The sequence below is a fragment of the Crocuta crocuta genome, unplaced genomic scaffold (genome assembly GCF_008692635.1).
Source record: "Crocuta crocuta isolate KB4526 unplaced genomic scaffold, BGI_CrCroc_1.0 scaffold26, whole genome shotgun sequence".
Taxonomy (NCBI): domain Eukaryota; kingdom Metazoa; phylum Chordata; class Mammalia; order Carnivora; family Hyaenidae; genus Crocuta; species Crocuta crocuta.
Genome location: NW_027532249.1, coordinates 6,637,469 through 6,657,751, shown reverse-complemented (window position 1 = coordinate 6,657,751; position 20,283 = coordinate 6,637,469). Strand labels below are relative to the sequence as shown.

Genomic DNA, 20,283 nt, shown 5'->3' with positions numbered 1-20,283 from the left:
GTAAAATATGCCAATTATTTCTTGTAGAGTGTGCACATCTAATCTACGAAGTCCCTCACAACCCTGAAGTTACGTGAACATTCTTCTGGTGTTCTTTTAAAATTTCTGTTCTTTGGGGCACCCAGGTGGCTCAGTCAGTTAAGCATCCGACTTCAGCTCAGGTCATGATCTCACGGTTTGTGAGTTTAAGCCCTGAGTCGGGCTCTGTGCTGACAGCTAGCTCAGAGCCTGGAACCTATTTCAGATTCTGTATCTCTCCCTCTCTCTCTCTGACCTCCCCTGCTCACGTTGTCTCTCTCTCAGAAAAAAAACATTTAAAAAATTTTTTAAATTTCTGTTCTTCATATTCAAATCTACAATACAACTGGAATTTATTTTGTTCTATGGTGTGAGGTAGGATCTATTTTTTCATATGGAAAACAGTATTCAGCAAAATTTTTTGTATAGTCCATAGTTTTCATTATCAGCAAAGTTATCACTGTTATATTATGTTTCTACATATTTGTGGGTCTATTTCTGGCCTTTCTATTCTGTTCATTGGTGTATTTGCCTATATCACATTGTCTCACTTGCTCATAATGACTGTCTGGAAAGCAATCTTTATCATACTGAGTTTTCTAATTCAGGAACTTGTTCCCTCTCCATTTGATCTAATCATCTTTGTTTGTCCAAGATGTTTTTACAATTTTCAAACAGATTTCGTATGTTATTAAAATTTTCAAACAGGCTTCAAAACTGCTTTCTTAATTTATTTCTGTACACCTTTAATGTTTATTGTTGCTGTAAATGGAATCTACTTTCTAATAGACTGTCTAATGTGTTCCCATTCATATTATTTTCTTTAATACCAGCTTTGTTTCACAAAGCCTTCCTAAATTATTATTACTTTTGAGCAGTTTTAAGCAGATTCAACATTACTAGTCAATTTATTCTTAATTGCAAATAAATTATAATTATGCTAATAGAAAGTAATGATTAAAATCTAGTAGTTATATTAGATCAAGAGCTGCTTTTTAATCACTAATTTTATTGCTATTTATTACTGGTTACATATTAGTGTTTATTTTTAGGGTGAAATTTATTCTTTTGAGGAAAAAATCTTTTCATTTGGATATAAAGTCAAACTTAAAAGTTGCAAGAACAAAATAATACAGAGAACATGGATAGCCTTTGCCTAGACTCATTTATTCTTAACAAGAGTTGAAACCTCATTTGTTTTATCATTTCTGTCCGTTCCCTCTCTCAGACATGTGTATGTGCACAGATATAGATATACACATATACATACACATGTACATGTACTTATGATTTTTTCTGAATCATTTCAGAGCTCTTTCCCCTAAGTACTAAATGATGTTCCTGAAGAGTAGGCAGTGTACATTCCCTAAGAACAGGAACATTCTCGGGGCGCCTGGGTGGCTCAGTCGGTTAAGCGTCCGACTTTGGCTCAGGTCATGATCTCACAGTTCGTGGGTTCGAGCCCCGCGTCAGGCTCTGTGCTGACAGCTCAGAACGTGGAGCCTGTCTTCAGATTCTGTATCTCTCTCTCTCTCTGACCCTCCCCTGCTCATTCTGTCTCTCTCTCTCTGTGTCTCAAAAATAAAAAAAATTAAAAAAACAAAAAAGAACAGGAACATTCTCTTACATAACAACAGTTCGGTTATCAACTTCGGTAAATTTAACAGTTATATACTGTTAACTAATCTCCCATTCATATTCCAATGTTTCCAATTTATCCAACAATGTGCTTTATAACATTTCCCCTCTACGGAGAAGGATTCAGTCTCAGGTCAGATATTAAATTTAGTTGACATGTCTCTTTAGTCTCCCTTAATCTGGAACATTTTCCATAGTAATTCTTTATCTTTTGGAACATGGACATTTTTAAAGAATATAGTCTTTCCCCTCATACATTTTGTTAAATAGAAAGTTCCTCATTCTGGATGTGTTGGATGTTTCCCCGTGATGAGATTTGGGTTATGTATTTCCTGCCAGTATGCTTCTTGGGTGATGATGTGTTCTTCTCAGGAGATCTCATTTGGAGCCACGTGATGAAATCCATGGCTCCTCTTGTTGGTGATGTTAATTTTGATCACACAACTACAGTGTTGTCAAATTCCTTCACTATACGGTCACATATAAAACACACATACACATACATAATAAACATTGACACATGTGTGTACATATATGCATACTTACGTATATCTTATAAATCTCAAGTTCAGACAGATAAATCTAATCCCAATCCATCCCTAAAGGGCTTGTTCTGCCTTTTTCCATTCATTTTTGTCTTTTTCATTCAACCAGGTCCACACGTGTACTCATATGCTAAATTCTATGTCATATCTGTTATAGCTTCACCATTTCACCCACACTACTATACTAAACAGATCTAGAGAAAGATTTCAGAATTTGTTTACAACTCTCCCTCATTCCCTGCCATCCAAGAATGGGGTATATAGTTAAAACCTGTGTTCATATACTACTTGGATTCATGTTTCTCTCTCTCTGTTTTAAAAGTTTTTTTTAATGTTTACTTATTTTTTGAAGGAGAGAGAGACAGAATGTGAATGGGGGAGATGCACAGAGAGAGAGACACACAGAATCTAAACACGCTCCAGGCTCTGAGATGTCAGCACATAGCCTGATGTGGAGCTCGAACTCATGAGCTGTAAGATCATATCCTGAGCAGAAATCAGTTGCTTAACTGACTGAGCCACCCAGGCACCCCTGTTTTTCTCTCTCTTTAGTGCAGTTATGGTATTCATTTGAAATAAGGTTGAGTTCATTGATTTCAATGTGCTTTCAGTTCTTAATGATTTATTTTTATTTCTTAAAACATAAAATGTTAACATGCTTCCAAAAGTAAAGCTATACAAAAAATTCTCAAAGAAGTGTCTCTCCCTCCCGTATCCTATCCACCTCTTAGAGGTAACCAACCTCGCTGTTTTTGGCCTAACCTTCCTGGATTTCATTTTGTAAAAATAAACACTTAAGTTTATGTTTGGTCTTATTTTCCCCTTCCTTCTCACACAAAAGTTAGCATACTATATACACTATTTTGCACGTGTCTTTTGTCACTTCCTACCAGCCCCTGGAAACCACTTCACATCAGGTCACGGTGACTGTCCACATTCTTTTTCATAGCTGTGTTTTACTCCACTGCGTGTAGGTTTTACTCCACTGCGTGTAGGTGCCATAGTACATACTCCATCCTTCTCTACAGCTGGGTGCATACCTTTTTTACATGAATATGAAATTGTTTTTATATCTTTATGAATTGGCTTGCAAAATGTCGTTAAGAACATTCACAGATCATTTTAGAAGCTTCCAAGGAGAAACTTAAAGGATGACAAACCCCAAAAACGAAATGGCAAGAATGAATGATTTCTCAAGAATATTTTATTTCTGCAAAAATAAATGTCATGTGTGTGTTTAATTCCCCCAGCCTTCTTCTCACATCAACTCTGTTTTCCCGCAGATTGTACATAACAGGTTTTGTGTGACTGCCTCCTGTTCGCTGCTTTGAAATTTCTTGGTTAACTTCAAAAGCACTGCACACACATACATGAGCATACACACAACACTGATAAGGAAGTGAAGGGGAAGGCGAGAGCATGGGGAGTATATTAATAACACAGAAAGGAAATTTAAGAAGGTGTTAAAAACCAAGAGAACATTTTCATGTTTTAACAAAACTTCAGATACAAAACTGGGGATGGGGAGGAACCAGTATTATATGGAACAGACTACACCTTCTTTTCACACGTGAATGATAAATTCAAGGCACTGACAATAATTCACAGCCAGGAGTTAGGAAGATCAACATTACTCTTCCCAGCTTTTTCAGAGGGTTTCTTGAGTGAAATTTGAGAGCTTTAGATAACATTGCAAGGGACGCTACATGGTTAAAATGACTACGGCATTCTTTGGAGGGTTTCAAATTAAAAACAAAACATCCATTTTAACAACGTGAAAGGCAGCATTTAATGAGAAGGAGCATTGTCCCTCATCAATCTCTTTTCTGTTTAATGCTTTATTCATAGCACATTTAATTTTTTCCTTTCTAAATATCATACATTTTATGAACATAACTGATAGCCATGCTATAAAATTATATTTTATGATGACAAAAAGGAGCTGGAATCACACATAAAGCAAACAATAGTCTGTTAAATTCAGTCATAAAAATCATAAGGTTTGTGGACCTGGAAAAACTTTTAGAAATAAATAAACTCAAACCCAGAGAGATTAAGAGACTTTCTCAAGGTCACACAACCTGTTTAGCAGCAGATTGTAACTAAGGACCCAAATCTTCTGCCAACTGTTTGCTCTACATCAGGGGACAGATGTGGAAACTGAATGAGAGAAACCGAACCCGGCTGGAGGCCGTGGAAGGGCCTCAAGGGCATTCCCAAGGGTGCACCACACACTCTGAGGTACAGAAGTTAAGCTGTTTTGTCTTGGTCTTTTTTTTTCCCAGACAGTTGCAAAATAATGACTTTTGTCACTGTTGATAGAGAAGAGGAAGTACGCACAGTCCTATACCACATAGCAAGAGCAGGCGCAAATCACACACTATTATTTAAAAATAAGATGAGTCAGAGTATTATGCAAAACAGAAACAAAACCGTGCCCAAAGCAAAGCAGACAGGCTAGGGGCAAAACTCCTTTATGAAGTGCGATGCATAAGACACTCTTTATCGCATGTGCGTGCCATTGGGTCTCTGCTCCAAAGTCACAAACATATGGCATAAGCAGCTCTTTCTTGGACACTTGGTAGATATGAGAAATTCTGGACCTTTTCCTCTGTTTATCATGGAGACTGTCATTACAAGAACAGAGAGATTATGCTCATAATGATTATTTTTGAGCCACTCTACAGACTGCAGCAGGTTTGTGGCTATCAGCACCAGCAGACCATGAGCTGGATATATGTTACAGAACAGTGTCGATTATCTAAGTGCGAGATCCTATCTGAATCCACAGGCATTCTATTTTATTCACAGGCAAGAGTTGGCAGTAGGTGGTATTTTCCTGATCTGAATTCAGTATCAGAAGAAATGGGAGAAATCAGGCATGCAAGGGGATCAGGCACTTAGCACATGCTTTTCACAGGCCACACAAAGGACTGGTCCAGAACCAGAGGCCGCTGCTTTCCAAACTTTCACATGACAGTTGTCAAAGGGAAATTGTATGGATTTTATATGCAGATGGTATATCTCTTACAACAACAAAGATCACCTGATTATGAGTCCAGTGATCTTCTTCTTCCATGGTTTATCTCAGCAACATCTTTAAAATCTCAAAATGTATCAATGTGTGTCTCCTAGGCTTAAATGTCACAATTTTAAATGTGACAGGTAAGATGGCAAGAAGTCTTATGTAGCCAAACTGATATAAACAGCTTGACTGCAGAGAATTTAACTCTTGGTCAACACCGGATGATTTTTTTTTACTCAATGGGGGAAAAAATCAATCATGTGATTGGGAGCGTAAAAAAATCATTCAAATACTACTGAAGGGAACATAAACATTCTCCTAAGACAAATACAACCAAGGAGAAGATATGAGAGGTAGAGAGAATCAACCTGCCAGGTTTTGGGTGTGATATTCTTGTTGACTTAGCATTTGATAAAACAAAAGGAGTCTGACTTTACTTTCGATCAGAATATCCAGGACAATACACGTCTATGTGAAGAACCACCAAACACTTGCTATCATAGCCAATAGCTTATAATAGGTACAATTATCTCACTAAACAAGCTGAAGAATAAGGAACAAGAAGGGATGTGTATAGGACTTGAACTATCCTTTATCATGCCATATACAGAAGGCTGTTATACCGGTACCTACGTAGTACTAAACTCTGGGCCAAATCCTGTCCTAAGCACTTTAGAAATACCAACTCATTAAATCATCATAAAAACCACATGCAATGGGCATTGTGTACATTTTACAGACAATGAAACTGGGGCACAGAGGTTATGTAATGTGCCTGAGACCACAGTGTGTGTGTGGCTTTAGTGTATGACTGAGTGGTCAGCATAGTAGATCAACATCATCACACTCACTGACTAAAGACTTCAACAATTCTTAAACTTTTAGTTTATAATTAAAATGTAGAATGAGTTTTTAAAGTATCTTAAACTGGTGATCTGAATATGCGCTATACAACCATTAAATGATCCCCAAATGCCATATGAGAATTTAATACAGATTAAGGTGGCACTTTAAGTCAGAGGAGTAAATGTAACTCTCATTTGGACAAAGGACTATTCATCTGGGGAGAATAATGAATGATAAGCCTACCACAGCAACATACGCAAAACTAATTTTTATAAGCATTATTCACATCTCTGCATATATGCAGACATGGAAGTATATATATCAAATCACTTTGAGCGGCTTACCTTGAGAGGGAAGCCAGCAGAGAGAAAGACTCTTATTTTTATACTCTTCTGTCTTGTTAGAATTGTTAAATGGCATTATAATTATTTTTAAAAAATCAGCACACACACACACACACACACACACACACACACACACACAATTAAGTGATGATGATACCAGGTAAGTAGACAGGACATAGGTCCCAATAAGTCTTGTATGTCTTGTTAAGGAACTTTCAGTTTATTCTTAGTCAATGAAGCACCAGAGAAAGCTTTCAAGAAGAGAGGAGGAAAAAAAATCTTGCATTCTATAAAGATCTTATTAGTGGCGGTATGGAGAATTAACTTAAAAACTAGCAAGACTAGAAATAGAAAAGATGCTTCAGGAGGCTTTTAATATCTACCGATAATTGAGAATTTGCCATGTGCCATGCGTAGTACCTAACTCAGCTCATTTAAGCCTTAAAGCTCACTGTACTGGAACTATACATCTCCACGTCACCTATGAGGCTCTGAGATGTTCACAAATACCCGGCTCGTACAGCTAGTCATTCAAAAACTGGACTGCAGATTCAAACCAGGGTCTGTGTGCTGAACTGCAAGTTACATTCCATTCCAGAACACTGTGGGAACAGGTGACAGTGAGGCCCACAGCCAAGGCAGAGCCAGAGCTGGGAACAGGCGGGAGGGGCAGGTTCACTTGCCACACAAGAGACAAGACGGGCAGCACCTGATGACTCACTGGATGTTGAGGACAAAAAAGGCAGGGAATTTTAAACTGACACCCAGGTTCCAGGCTTGGAAGAAATACCCAAATTTTCCATAATGTGATAATTTTTACTTTGATAATGTCATCAGTATTTCCTGATACCTTCAAGGACTTTACAGACAGCTCATGGACAATGACATTTTTGTACCTACTTTTCAATTCCAACTTTCTGGTGCATTACTAAAGCTTCAAAGCCCCCCTCCTCCCCCCGGTGCAGTATCTTGCAATGAATCTTTCATCTTTCAAGTCTATTCACTGCAAATACTGGCAGACTATGAGAGGTTATGAAACTCCTTCCTTGTTTTCTCCTCAGGGAGCTTTTTGATTTTCACCGGAGCTAACACTAGGAACTATCAGGAATATTAGAATCCCTCCTGACTTCCTCTTGTTTTAATCACAGAGAAAATGGAGATCTTTACTACATCTAAATCTATAGATAGACACACATAAAGATACATATATACACACACACACTCACACATAGCATCCAATCACATACATATCCACATATGCTTTTCTATTCTTACCTAAACTACACCTTAATGTAGCTGTTTTTAATGGTGGGGCAGGAGCTGGGTTCATGATTTTAATGGTGGAGCAAGATGGGCATCTATGGTGTCTTCAGGGATTCTAGAAGCCTCCTTAAAATTTTGTGTGTAAATGGATCTAAGCACTTCTCTAAGGAGATTATCAATAGCTTTCATTAGATGTTCAAAAGGGTCTCAGACCTAAAAAAAGATTAAGAGCCACATGGCTGTCCTTTAAGGGAATCTGTCATTAATCAATCCACTGACTAAACAACATATTTAGGAGTCTTCGCTAAGCAGACAAAGCAGTTCCCCACAGCTGTTCATCATGGATATACAGGCCAGGCAACAAGGCATGCTTCAAATCCTGCTTTTTCAACTCATGCCTATTTTTGCCATCTATTTGTTAGGCTAATGGGGAAAAATCATCACCTACATAATTAAACATAACTCGCTGCAAGACTTCAGTTAAGACGGCAGTGAAGGATGGATGATTGTGTATTTTTAAACTCTCATTTTAGAGACTACTTCCTTGTTATTTTGAACATTTTTCATAGATTAATTCTGTATCCCAAACTGCTGCCAAGATTATACCAAGAAGCATTCTACAAAAAGAGAGCACAGAACTCATGGCACAACAAAAGTATTCTTCAATACGTTAGTGGACATAATTCCTACTGCTTTTTTGTGAATCTATTCTATTATAATCTCAGATGCTAAATTCTCCTTTCTTCAGAACTACTGACCTTGTTGGTAGTAAAAAATTTGGCTGGTGTGTGTGTGTGTGTGTGTGTGTGTGTAAATCCAGTTACTCTAACCTACCCACTGACTGAATTATACTCTCAGAAACAAAAAGAAAACACATACAGAGTGGGTGAAATACTGTTAGATTTAGGCAGCTTTATACCAACAAAGATCTTCACAAACAAAGAGAAGGAACCCACACAGTATAAAGTAAAGAACTGCATAGAGACAACTTTTAAAAATAACTTCTGAATCTGTACGATAATTCATTGGTCAGCACTCAGTAGACCCCACAAATCTCTGAGTGTAGTGTCTAAAACAAAAAGCCCACATGTTTGTCCCCAAATGACTAAACCCTTCGAGGGAAAAAAGACAAAGATATTTCTAATATAAATTTGCTTTAACTGAAAGAGAAGAGCTGTGGAAACGATCTACTCTTGATTCTGAATACCACTATTTTCTTCTTTTAATTTCTCTGAACATCTCTGAACATGACGTTCTGCTTCCAGCTGGAACTGTAGATAAGCAGACTGTACAAGGGCTCCAAGCCTACCCCACCCCAAGAAAGAACAGGCAGCCCTGCTCAGACCATCCAGCCTCACTACTTCAGATGTGTTAAATCATTTCCCAGGCCTCTAGTACTTTGAATCGCACCATTACAGAAAAGTGGATTCTAAGAATAGGAAAAATATCTGAGTTGCAAGATCAGGACGTATCTTCAGTTTTGCCCCAGAACTTATAGCTTTAGAGAACATGAGAAATGAACATGAATGAGAATTCTCTCTGTTCTTCGGAGTCCCAGCCATTAATCAGCTTAAATGACTTCACATTGCAAGGTGTCTAGTTTTAAAACACACTTCTTTCTTTGCCCTCAATATGCCTTATGATTTAAACCCCAACCAAATGTGTGAATGTAATACACACAGTATTTTTTTCAAAACATGTCTTTTCCCTAGGAGAACTCTTTTTTTTAATTTTTTATAATTTTTATTTATTTTTGAGACAGAGAGAGACAGAGCATGAGCGGGGAAGGGGCAGGGGGAGAGGGGGACACAGAATCTGAAACAGGCTCCAGGCTCTGAGCTGCCAGCAGAGAATCCGATGTGGGGCTCGAATCCACGAACTGCGAGGTCATGACCTTAGCCGAAGTCGGACACCTAACGGACTGAGCCACCCAGGCACCCCTAGAACTCTTTTTTTAATTTATTTATTTTTAAATTTAAATCCAAGTTAGTTAACTACAGTGTAATAATGATTTCACGAACAGAATTTAGTGATGCATCACTTATGTGTAAGTGCTCATCACAAGTGTCCTCCTTAATGCTCATCACCCATTTAGCCCATCCTCCCACCCAACACCATTCCAGCAACCCTGTTTGTTCTCCGTATTTAAGAGTCTCTTACAGTTTGCCTCCCTCTTTGTTGTTATCTTATTTTTCCTTCCCTTTCCTTAGGTTCATCTGTTTTGTTTCTTAAATTCCACATAAGTGAGATCATATATTTGTCTTTCTCTGACTTATTTCACTTAACATAATACACTCTAGTTCCATCCATGTTGTTGCAAATAGCAAGATTTCATTATTTTTGATTGTCGGGTAATATTCCATATTTATATATTTATATATAAATTTATATATATATATATACACACACCATATCTTCTTTATTCCTAGAACTCTTAAGTATCAGTGATGTTATCTTAAAACTGGGGGCAGCAAAATACATACAGAAGACAAAAAAACAGTAAAACAAACAAGCACACACTTTAAGTGTGTTGACAGAGCATCTGGACAGATGCTGATTCTAAGCACATCAGAATTCACAGTATAATGGGGTATTTCATTTTTCTTTATACAACTACCAAAAAAGCCATGCATAGCCATCAATGTGGCTGGTGATTAGTATTTAAAGTATTACCTAAGGAGGATCTATATTAAAACTACAATAGGGTTCTCAGTGATTAGCAAGTAATTTGGAAGCATGTTCAAAGCACAAAAAAAAAAAAACCCTTGACATTTCACTGAATTGTTTTGGTTGGAAAAGTCCTAGTTGTCTGAAGTAGTTCTACAGGGGGTTATAACAAATATGAATTTTCATGGCAGCATCTTTCTGCACCTGCAAAGCTAAACACAAATCCAGACTTATCAAAAACAAAACACAGACACAGGTTTTTCAGATTCTATTTACTGTAATGGCATATTTAAAAAATAGATTTTTAAAAATATAATTCAGGTCTGGGTACAGAAGTTAAATTCAGAGAGAGTGTGTAAGCTATTCCTTTCACTTGGACTTTGTAAGGAATGCTGAGAGAGAACAAGAGTGTGTTCAAATAAGACTGTAATATCTGGGGCCATTAGGAGGTTAAATTAGAAAGGTGTCTTTGTTTCCCAACTAGCTCCAGTCCTTTCCAAAAGAACCTCCCGGAGCACATCATCCGACAGATGGCTAAAATTTCCTTATCAGGACACAAAGTATTTCCAAAATCATAACAGATTACCACAGATTTTAGAGATGTTGAGTGAAAGAGTACAATACAAGAACATGTTAAGGAGTGTTCAAGATAAAGATGTTCCTAAAGGAAGCAGGGGGAGGAAAAGTAGAAACACCAAAGTCTACATTATGATTTTGCCTTGCTTTAGGAGACAAAGAAGAGCACATGAGGAAATATATCTGTTTTCCTCATGAAGATGGAAGGACCAGCATCACAACAAGAGTAGAAGATGTGGAATAGCAGTATCTTCAACACTAATATTTCGGATGAAGCTCCAGTGATAGGTGGTTTTCAGACTTGACACTCACCCTGAAGCACAGAAGATCAGGAAACTGAGATGGGACACCTCAGTTGATAGGCCATGCTTGATGGGGGCAGCCAAGAGCATTGGTGTGGTCAAGTAGAGGCAAGTCCCAACAAGGATGAAGTGTCAGGAGACTTGATCCTCGCTAGTGTTCTGAATAAATGCTGTCAGAAAGGGCAGAGAGAAGGTTCTGGAGAGAGCAAACGACTAGAATATTAGAAGTGTAATTTTAAGAATTCTTGCATTTGGGCACCTGGGTGGTTCAGTTAATTATGCCTCCAACTCCTGATTTTGGCTCAAGTCATGACCTTGCAGTCCATCAGGTCAAGCCCCACATCAGGCTCTATGCTCACATTGCAGAGCCTGCTTGAGGTTCTCTCTCTCTCCCTCTCTCACGGTCTTTCTCCCACTTTCTCTCTCTCTTAAAGTAAATAAATGTACATTTAAAGAAAATAATTCTTGCATTTAATAAAATGAACTACATGTCAGTCACTATATTTTGCTAAACACTTTATATACATTTTATGTAATTCCTTAAAAGTCCCTAAGAAGTGAGAGATATTATCTGCCACTTTCAGTTAAAAAACTAAGAGTCAGAGAAACACATCAGAGTCCTTTTTCTATTGAGGGAAGAAAAGTTGAAAGGACTTAATGAGGCAGCACATGGCCAAGCACCAAGCCAATTAAAGATGCTCAAAAGTACACCTCTTCCAGAGAATCACAAAGCAGAGAGGAATTTTTAGAAAAGAAAGAAACCGAGTTAGTCTTCACAGAGATTATAGTTCTGCTCAGAGACAAAACACACTTGCATGTAATCACACAGAACGACATAAGAAGCAGTCAGACACACTATGTACACAAATGACAAACAGAATCACAATTTACAGTAATCATTCCAGCGATAAAAATTTGTTACAGCTGCTATGGAAATGAAGTGGGGGGCTTACTCCTAAATGAAGGCAGTAATGGTAGGGGCCAAGAGGAGGAACTGAAGGGGCAAAACCTGAGCAGACTGGATTGCCAGACATCCTTAAGCAGAGAGAGCAGGGACAGTGGATGGCCGCAAGGCAACAAGAGTAGAGAGCCCTTCCCAGGGATGAGGAGCGCATGAAGCAGACTCACACAGGGAGACCAGGAAGAGGAACGGCTCTGCATGTTCTGAGTGCAAGCCTGCTGAGGGCCTCCCAGAGACGGAAGCCAGAGGACCAAGAGAAAGGTCTGGGAGGTAACGGACTCCACAAGGTCTAGGTGGAACTCGAGTTTACAGGATGGAATTTAGGGGATGCCCCGGGAGCCATGCAGAGTGGAGCCTTAAGCTGGAAGCCCAGGAGAAGAGGAGGACTTCCAGAAGCGCCTGGTGAGGAGTAGCTGGGAACGCACAAAAGCAGCAGCTGACTGCAGATAGAGTCCTGGAGCAGAGAGGGTATAAGCCAAAGCCTGACATGTGTCTGGCTTTGAAATCCTGGGGGTCACTTCTGCTGGCACCGTTTGAGCAGTGGTGGGAGTAAAAGGGCGAGGATGCAGTGCTTGGAGGGTGGTAAAGTTTAGAAAATGAATTAAAGAGAAAATGCAGGCCAACATATCAAGACGCTAGACCAGACTAAGGAGATGAGCTATCGAGGGGAAGGCAGGACCAAGGGACAGCATGCTTTCTTAAAGACAGGGTAGATAGGCATACTTAGGTTCTAGATACAACCGTTCAGAGGGGAAGGCAACTTACATACAAGCAGGTCATGCGATGACTGATGGGTAGTAGATGAATTCTCTCTGAAAAAGCAGAAACTGGAAGGCTCCAGAGCACAGGTAAAGGCACGAGGCGCAGGAAGACTTTTTCCAGTCCAACTTAGGAAACAGGTATGAATAGGGGTGAGTGACAGTTTGTGGCAGGAAGTGGAGGAAGGACACAGCACATCCACCAAGGGAGTGACTCCTGCTGGGAGGGAGGGCGGGCAGATGCCTGAGAGAAAAGCCTAGGAAACAGGCAGCGCTGGGACTACGGATGGCCCGGAAGGATCCCCAGGCACTGCCCTCTCGAGGTCTGCAGGGCCGCCAACCTGCAAGGCTTTCTGGTTCTCCTCCAGAGTGCCTGATGGCTCAGATGCAGAGGTCAGAAGGCACACAGGATTCACCCAGAGCCGGGGTTTGGGCAGGTATGTATCAGGAGAGGATGATGGGGACAAGGCAGTTGAAGGTCCTGGAAGAGAGTGGCTGAAATGATGGACCCAGGGGGCCTAGCCTGGCCAGGGGCAGATGTGTAGCCAGAAGGAAGAAAAAGGACAAATTCAACAACCACAAGTGTTAACGAAAGAAAAAACTGGCACTTTGAGAATAAGGGGGAAGAAAAGGCTGCACTGACAGTGGACAGACCACAAAGTGGGATTTAAAGGTTCACACTGCAGGGACACCTGAATGGCTCAGTCGGTTAAGCCTCCAATTCTTGATTTTGCTCAGAACATGATCTCATAGTTCGTGAGTTTGTGTCTCGAGTTGAGCTCTGTGCTGACAGCTCGGAACCTGCTTGGGATTCTCTGTCTGCCCCTCCCCTGTGCGTGTTCTCTCTCTCTCTCAAAAATAAATAAATAAACTTAAAAATAAGTAAAGGTCCACACTGCAGAAGACATTTGGTTCTGGTCTATGCAAGTGTGTCGTACAGCAATGGACTGTGCTGGAAAGGAGGGTCAGGCCCCGGGGGAGGCTCTCAAGGTACTAGGTACCATAAACCTCAAGGGAGGAAGGCTGGGTACAGAGTGACAAAATACTAAGGGGCAGGCAGGAAGCAGGAGGAGGCTGGGCCCACTGACCCTGGAGGATGGAGAGGTGGGTGTGGCAGAGGGGAAAGTGCACTCTCAGCAAGCAGAGGTTACAAGGAAGCAGCTGTGCATGCTGGCTGGGGAAAGGAGAGACCCATGCATTGAGCTAAGGACAATGCATCCCTTGTTTTACCACAGGGGGGTGCTGCAGAGGTCACAAGAGAATAACAGGAGGGGGCAGGCCATGAGAAGTCACTCAGGCCTGGGCCAGATCAGCCCAGCAATGGAAAGGTGATGGACCTGTGGACAGTGGCTTCCCAACATAGCCATGTCCTAATCCCTGAATGTGCGAATATTCGTGTGTTTGTGAATACATGTGTTTGTTACAGGGCAAAAGGGATTGTGCAGATGGGATTAAGTGGAGAACCTCCAGATGGAGAGGTTATCCTGGATTATCCAGGCGGACCCAATGTCATGACAGCTCTGTCCTGTCATCCTTGCAGGAGAGAGGCTGAAGGACCGGGGGAGGAGATGTGACCATGGAAACAGGTCGAAATGATGTGGGCCCACAAGTTAAGAAACGTAGACAGTCTCTAGAAGCTACAAAAGGCAAAGAAGGAGATTCTCCTCTACAGCCTGCTGAAGGAACATAGCCCTCGACCCATTTTAGACTTCTGACTTCCTCAACTTTAAGATAATAAATTTGTATTGTTTCAAACGACTGGGTTTATGGTAATTTGTTACAATAGCAAAACAAAACAAAAAAGAAAGAAAAAGAGAAACAATTCCCTTGCTATATAAAATTCAAACTACAACTATATACTATAAAAGACACATAAAGAAGCCTAAGGGTTTTAGTTTTTCCATGACAACTTTCATCTTGTCCTGAAATACCAATCATTTTAAAATATGCAATTGTCTCTAACTTGCAGGGACCTAAAGCCCACAATTAGCTTATCTGCTTGGCCACCCAACATCGGCCGGGGAGACAAGAACATCTGCTGAGCATAAAAAACAAGAGCTTTCCGGACCAGTGACGAAGGACAATGGTGATGTGTGGCTTGGGGGCCAAGGGCGCTTTAGCACAGCGGCAGGAGCTGCACTCCCGCCATCAGACTTGCCCCAGAGGGCGGGGGCAGGAGCAGGTGGAGGTCCCATTTGCTTATGGGCAGATTACACTGGGGGCGGCACCTGCCTCCTTGCTAGTCCTACACTGTCTCCTGACCTTCACTTCCACCAGGATGAGCCGGGCAGACAGAGGCCGCCAAGTCCACAGGTCAGAGTGCACAGGCTGGGACAGCTTTGTGAAAGAGAAGGGTCTTGGGGGGACATGGACCTACAAAGGAAGATGAGAGAACAAGAAGAGACACACAGGCCTCACACTTGGATAATGACTCAATAGTGTGTGCGTGGACCAGCCTGTCAGGCACGGAAAAAGTTCTGAGTGAATGTGCACCTGCAGAGGGGGCTACACGGTGGGCACTTTGATCCCGGCTGGCATATGTGAATTTGTGATGGGCAACAGGGTGGGAGGAATGCTTTGGGAAGATACAGAGGATGGTTAGATGACTGGCAGGGAGAATATGAGAGAAAAGTTTTAGAACCAACTTCAAAACAAAAGAAAAAAATATTTTAGTGTGTGTCAAATCAAGATAGGTGCATTTCCCAGTAATGAAGACAAAATGTTTATACTTTTTCTGACAACAGAAGGTGTTTACGTCCTTATAAACTCACTACCCCAGATGGTAAAATAAATCATAAATTATGAAGAACTTCACTTTGTCTTGTACAAAAAGAAATTCAAAAGAGACCTATAGATATGAAAACCTTGTGTGCAAATAAAATTGGCATATGCTTTTTAAAAAATACATACACACTTTCTTGGTTGAATGCATGTCTGTTTGCATGATGGAACTGATCATGTGTGTGTGTCTCTTTGTCACTGGTACATCTTCTTTTTTTTTTTTTTTTTTTAATAGTTTATTGTCAAATTAGTTTCCACATAACACTCAGTGCTCATCCCCACAAGTGTCCTCCTCCATGCTCTTTGTTACTGGTACATCTTCTAAAACCTGAATATCAGGATGGAATGATATATTAAAAGTAAAGTAATATTTAATATCTTTTTAATAGTTTTCCATTCAGGATATGCAAACTATTTCATTTTACTTCCAACATTTCAGCTTTTTCTCAAAAGCTGAAGAGTTCCATCTCAGTTAGCTGAACTGAACACCTATTATTATAATATTTACACAATTAAAATGGACAGTAACAGCCAAGAGCACAATGCCAATCCGAAACTGAGTTCAAGCTGATCATCCTTCTTAGGAGACTGGCCTTTTTTATTCTCTACTGAAACCTATTTTCAATTATAAACCACGTTACTTCAGCTTAGAATATAACTGTCCAGTCAGAGTAACACTGTATCTTGAGCACAAAGGTCTACAGTCATCAGGATAAATCAGACGTAATGACTGGTAAGCTTCCTTCTCCTCATTCAGGGACGGATCAGATACCACCTCTGCACGGAACACTCAGGAAACTGACGACTCGTACACTCCGCTGACAAGAATGTTCTATCTCATATTGTTGTCACATTATAGAGCATATCTTACATCCCAACTAGGATGGCAAGATTTTAAACAACCATGTCATAAACTCCTTGGTGTTTCAGTCCCAATCTTACATGGTACTTTGTACAAAAAGGGCTCAAAAAACATGAGTAGCTTGACTGTTAACTCATGAGTGAAGAGAAAGGCATGTTGACAGGTCAGACATGTCCACTTTCTCACATGATAACGCTTTACGGTCACTTTCAGAGTCAACAAAAGTTAGAGTCCACAAGCTCAAGGAAGTCACATTTTAAAGTCACATTATTAACCAAGGAATCCTCAAAGCCTGTGTCGCCTACTCACTGCTCATCTCTACTCAGTGGACAAACTCATGGATTCTGTTTCCACCCTCCAAAGGGAACCCACCCCTGTCTTTACATGCCACATGCCCCCTCCCTTAGAGCTTGCCAGTACCTCTTTCATCATATCTCTATAAAGCCAAGGAAGAAAGTTATATGACCCATAATCTATTATTACACAGTTCCCAATACTGCCATATGAATTTATTTCAGGAACAGAAATCTCACATTTGCCCCTTGGAGATGTTTTAGTTAATGCTCAGTCACAAGGGAACATCGGGGGAGAAATTCTCTGTGCTGCTGGTGTTCTTGCACTAAGTGATGTGTCCTAAAGGAGAAACTGAGCAGTAGTGTTAACACACTCACTGGCCAAGCTGATGGAAGAATGCAAGCACTGGCCAGAACCTAACAGCTCTCTGTCACCAGCTCTGGAAACGAGAGCACACTTCAGCTTAACACCCTAACATGTGATTCAATCTGCAGTGGAAGGAGAGAGGATCCCGGCCTGGGGACATACATACACAGGTCTAACTCAGACACTGCGTCACTCATGGCCAATTTTGCCACATGTAAGTTCTGACTTCAATCAGTGACTGTTCTCACATTTTTGTGGCTTCTGGCTGCCTGCAGCAATTCTCATCCTTGCCCAGCCACCAGGTTACATGCCTGGCCTGTGTCCTGTGGTTGAACCTCACACACTGAACCTATAAGCCAATCTGCCCTTTGGGCTCACAGCACCTGACAGGCCTTAGCTGTCTCCAGAGCTGGCCCATTCCACCCTCCTGAGCTGCAGTGACCACACAGCAAGGGCGCAAGTTGGGCCCAGGGACAGAGGGAAAGAACAACTACAGGTTGCACTGGATTTCCCCAAAGTAGCTCTAAGAACCTATGCTCAGAAGTGACAAGAGGATACCCAGAAGTTGTTCAGCAGTGACTGAACATGAGCACACCGAGAACAGACATGTGAGGAGACATGAAAGAGAAGGAACACGAGACCCCCACCTAGGGAACTCATGTGCTTTTGGTGGAGCAAACACCTTAGGTGTCATCACATGACAGTCTCATCAGGAGTCAGCAGGTCGTTGACTCCTGAGCAGGGCCTGCTTGGTCTTACAAGCTGCTACCACACTGGACCTCTATCCTGCATCTAGAAGCCCTAGGAGGTTCTCAAGCTCCAGTGTGCCAGGCCCCAGCCCCTGAGGGTCTAACTCAGTGGGTCTCAGGAATACCCACACGTCTGGGTTCTCCAAAGGTCCGTAAAGGCATCTGATATGAAGACTGGGTTGAGCAGTCGGGAGGTGAGCTCAATGGGAGAGTGCGTGCTTTGCATGTACGAGGCCCCAGGTTCTACCCCCGGCATCTCCAGCCTCTTCATTTCTCTAGGAGCCGTTCGTTTCTCTGGATTGAGCTATCCTAACTCCTGCCTCTTTACTCCCTGGAGGCTTTTTCGACAGAAAACCAAACACATGACCTAAGACACTCATCTGGGGAGCCTGGGTGGCTCAGCTGGTTGAGCGTCCGACTTCGGCTCGGGTCATGATCTCAGGTTCGTGGGTTCAAGCCCGCATTGGGTTCTGTGCTAACAGCTCGGAGCCTGGAGCCTGTTTCAGATTCTGTTTCCCTCTCTCTCTGCTCCTCCCCCACTCGTGCTCTGTCTCCCTCTGTCTCAAAAATAAATTAAAAAAAAAATTTTTTTTAAAAGAAGACTGGGTTGAGTACTATTCAGTATTTCTTAAATGTGAGCTACCAGAACTTGGTTTCTCTTTATTTCCCTATTTGCTTCACTTCTTCTCCCCCATTGTATTGCTATCTCCAGGATTAAAATCCCTAGCCCTTTGGCATTATAAAAAGTACTACATATAACTCAAGGAATGTCATGGAAAGTAAAGCAAATAAAAAGTATTAGCATCTTGCTGTAGGTTAACGTGCAATATAATGATGCACATCTGATGGAATTTTTTATATAAATTCCACTGAAATACTGAAAACACAGACCAAGAATAGAAAGGGTAGCAGACGATTTGGTACCATGGGTAAAAATGATCCCCTGAAGCTGCCAGCCTGCCATGCCGACAGCCACTTGGTCAAGCAAGCGCAAGCAGGCTGCTCCAGGCTGTTGGAGTCCGGGAGAACATGATTTAGGGGGTTTCACTGTCTCCTCCAACATGCTGCCTGCCCCACCACTTTCATGCAACACATTAAAACAGATCCCTCAAACCTGAGCCTTGGGTGGGCATGTGCTAGCACTTAGACTAGAACTTTCTGTTTACTAGGTGCATGTGGCATCCAACGTCCTTTACGTGTGCAACCAACTGAGTCCCCCAACAACCCAAGGAAGTAGGTATGGTAATTTCCCTATTTTACAGGAGAGGAAATTGAAGCACAGAGAAACTGAATGACTTGCCCAAAGTCACAGAGCTGGGAGGTGGGAGCACTGGGTTTCAAACCCAGGTATTCCAGGTATTCCAGCCCAGAGCACGCATTCCAAATCACAAAGGCTTCTATAGGCGTTATGCTATTTTCCAGTAAGACCTGAAAATCAAGTAAGTTGGTATTCTAAGTAGGCAAATGATTTCTTTTTAATTAATTCTCTACGTGTTCACTCCTTGCAATAATGTACAACGGTTAGTGGTTCACCTTGGAAAACAGTTCCACGGGTGCCGCTATAGCCTTCTGTTCGGTCAAGTACTGCTCCCAAGACCAAGCTTCCTGTGCAGCCACTGAGGGGACTGGAAAAGAAAACACAGTGACTTTTCTTGAAACAATTAGTGGCAGAAAAATAATATTTAATCAAAGATAAACCGAACAAGCAGGCTGCTTAATTAAATAATAAATAATAAGCAAACAAACACATAAATAATAAAACCCATATCTCTCACTTTCTGTGAGCATTTAGTAAAATCATCTAACCAGTCCATCTGCAGCTTCTCCTGCTTTAGAACAGGCCTGGGAATATATCTCACCCTCAAGAAGACCACTGATAAGCACTTAAAATGGGTGGCCTCTTACTCCTCTCAAAGAAGAGTCAACAGGTTTTCTAGAAAATGATTTGGTTCATTTTAGGGTAAATGACCTGAAAATATCTTTATAATCTCCTTTCACTTTCACACTTCTTTTTGGGGTGGATGTCAATAAGCACAACCTGTCGGAAGGCAAGGTGGAAATATATGCCAAACACCTTAAAAATTATTTGTATATTTTGAACCAGCAATTTGCTTCCAGGAATCTGTCTTAATGCAATTATAGCAAATGTGCCCAAGGGGCAAACACAAGGGTTTTTATACTAGGACTCCTCAGAATAATGAAACATTGGAAACAAACTAAAGGTCCACCCAGAGGGGGCTAACTAAATGCATTGTGCAGACGTGTCATTTTAATAATAGGCTATAAAA

General features: G+C 41.1%; 1 protein-coding gene across 5 annotated transcripts in view; it reads right to left on the bottom strand.

Annotated features, from left to right (window-relative positions):
* The window catches only part of L3MBTL4 (L3MBTL histone methyl-lysine binding protein 4), a 416,667-nt gene that overhangs the window by 268,508 nt on the left and 127,876 nt on the right, over positions 1 to 20,283 (bottom strand). For all 5 annotated transcript variants that reach the window (XM_077778214.1, XM_077778215.1, XM_077778217.1 and 2 more), the window contains one exon: positions 19,529 to 19,620. In XM_077778214.1, the coding sequence (XP_077634340.1) occupies positions 19,529 to 19,620 (92 nt within the window). The remainder of the gene's footprint in view (positions 1 to 19,528; positions 19,621 to 20,283) is intronic.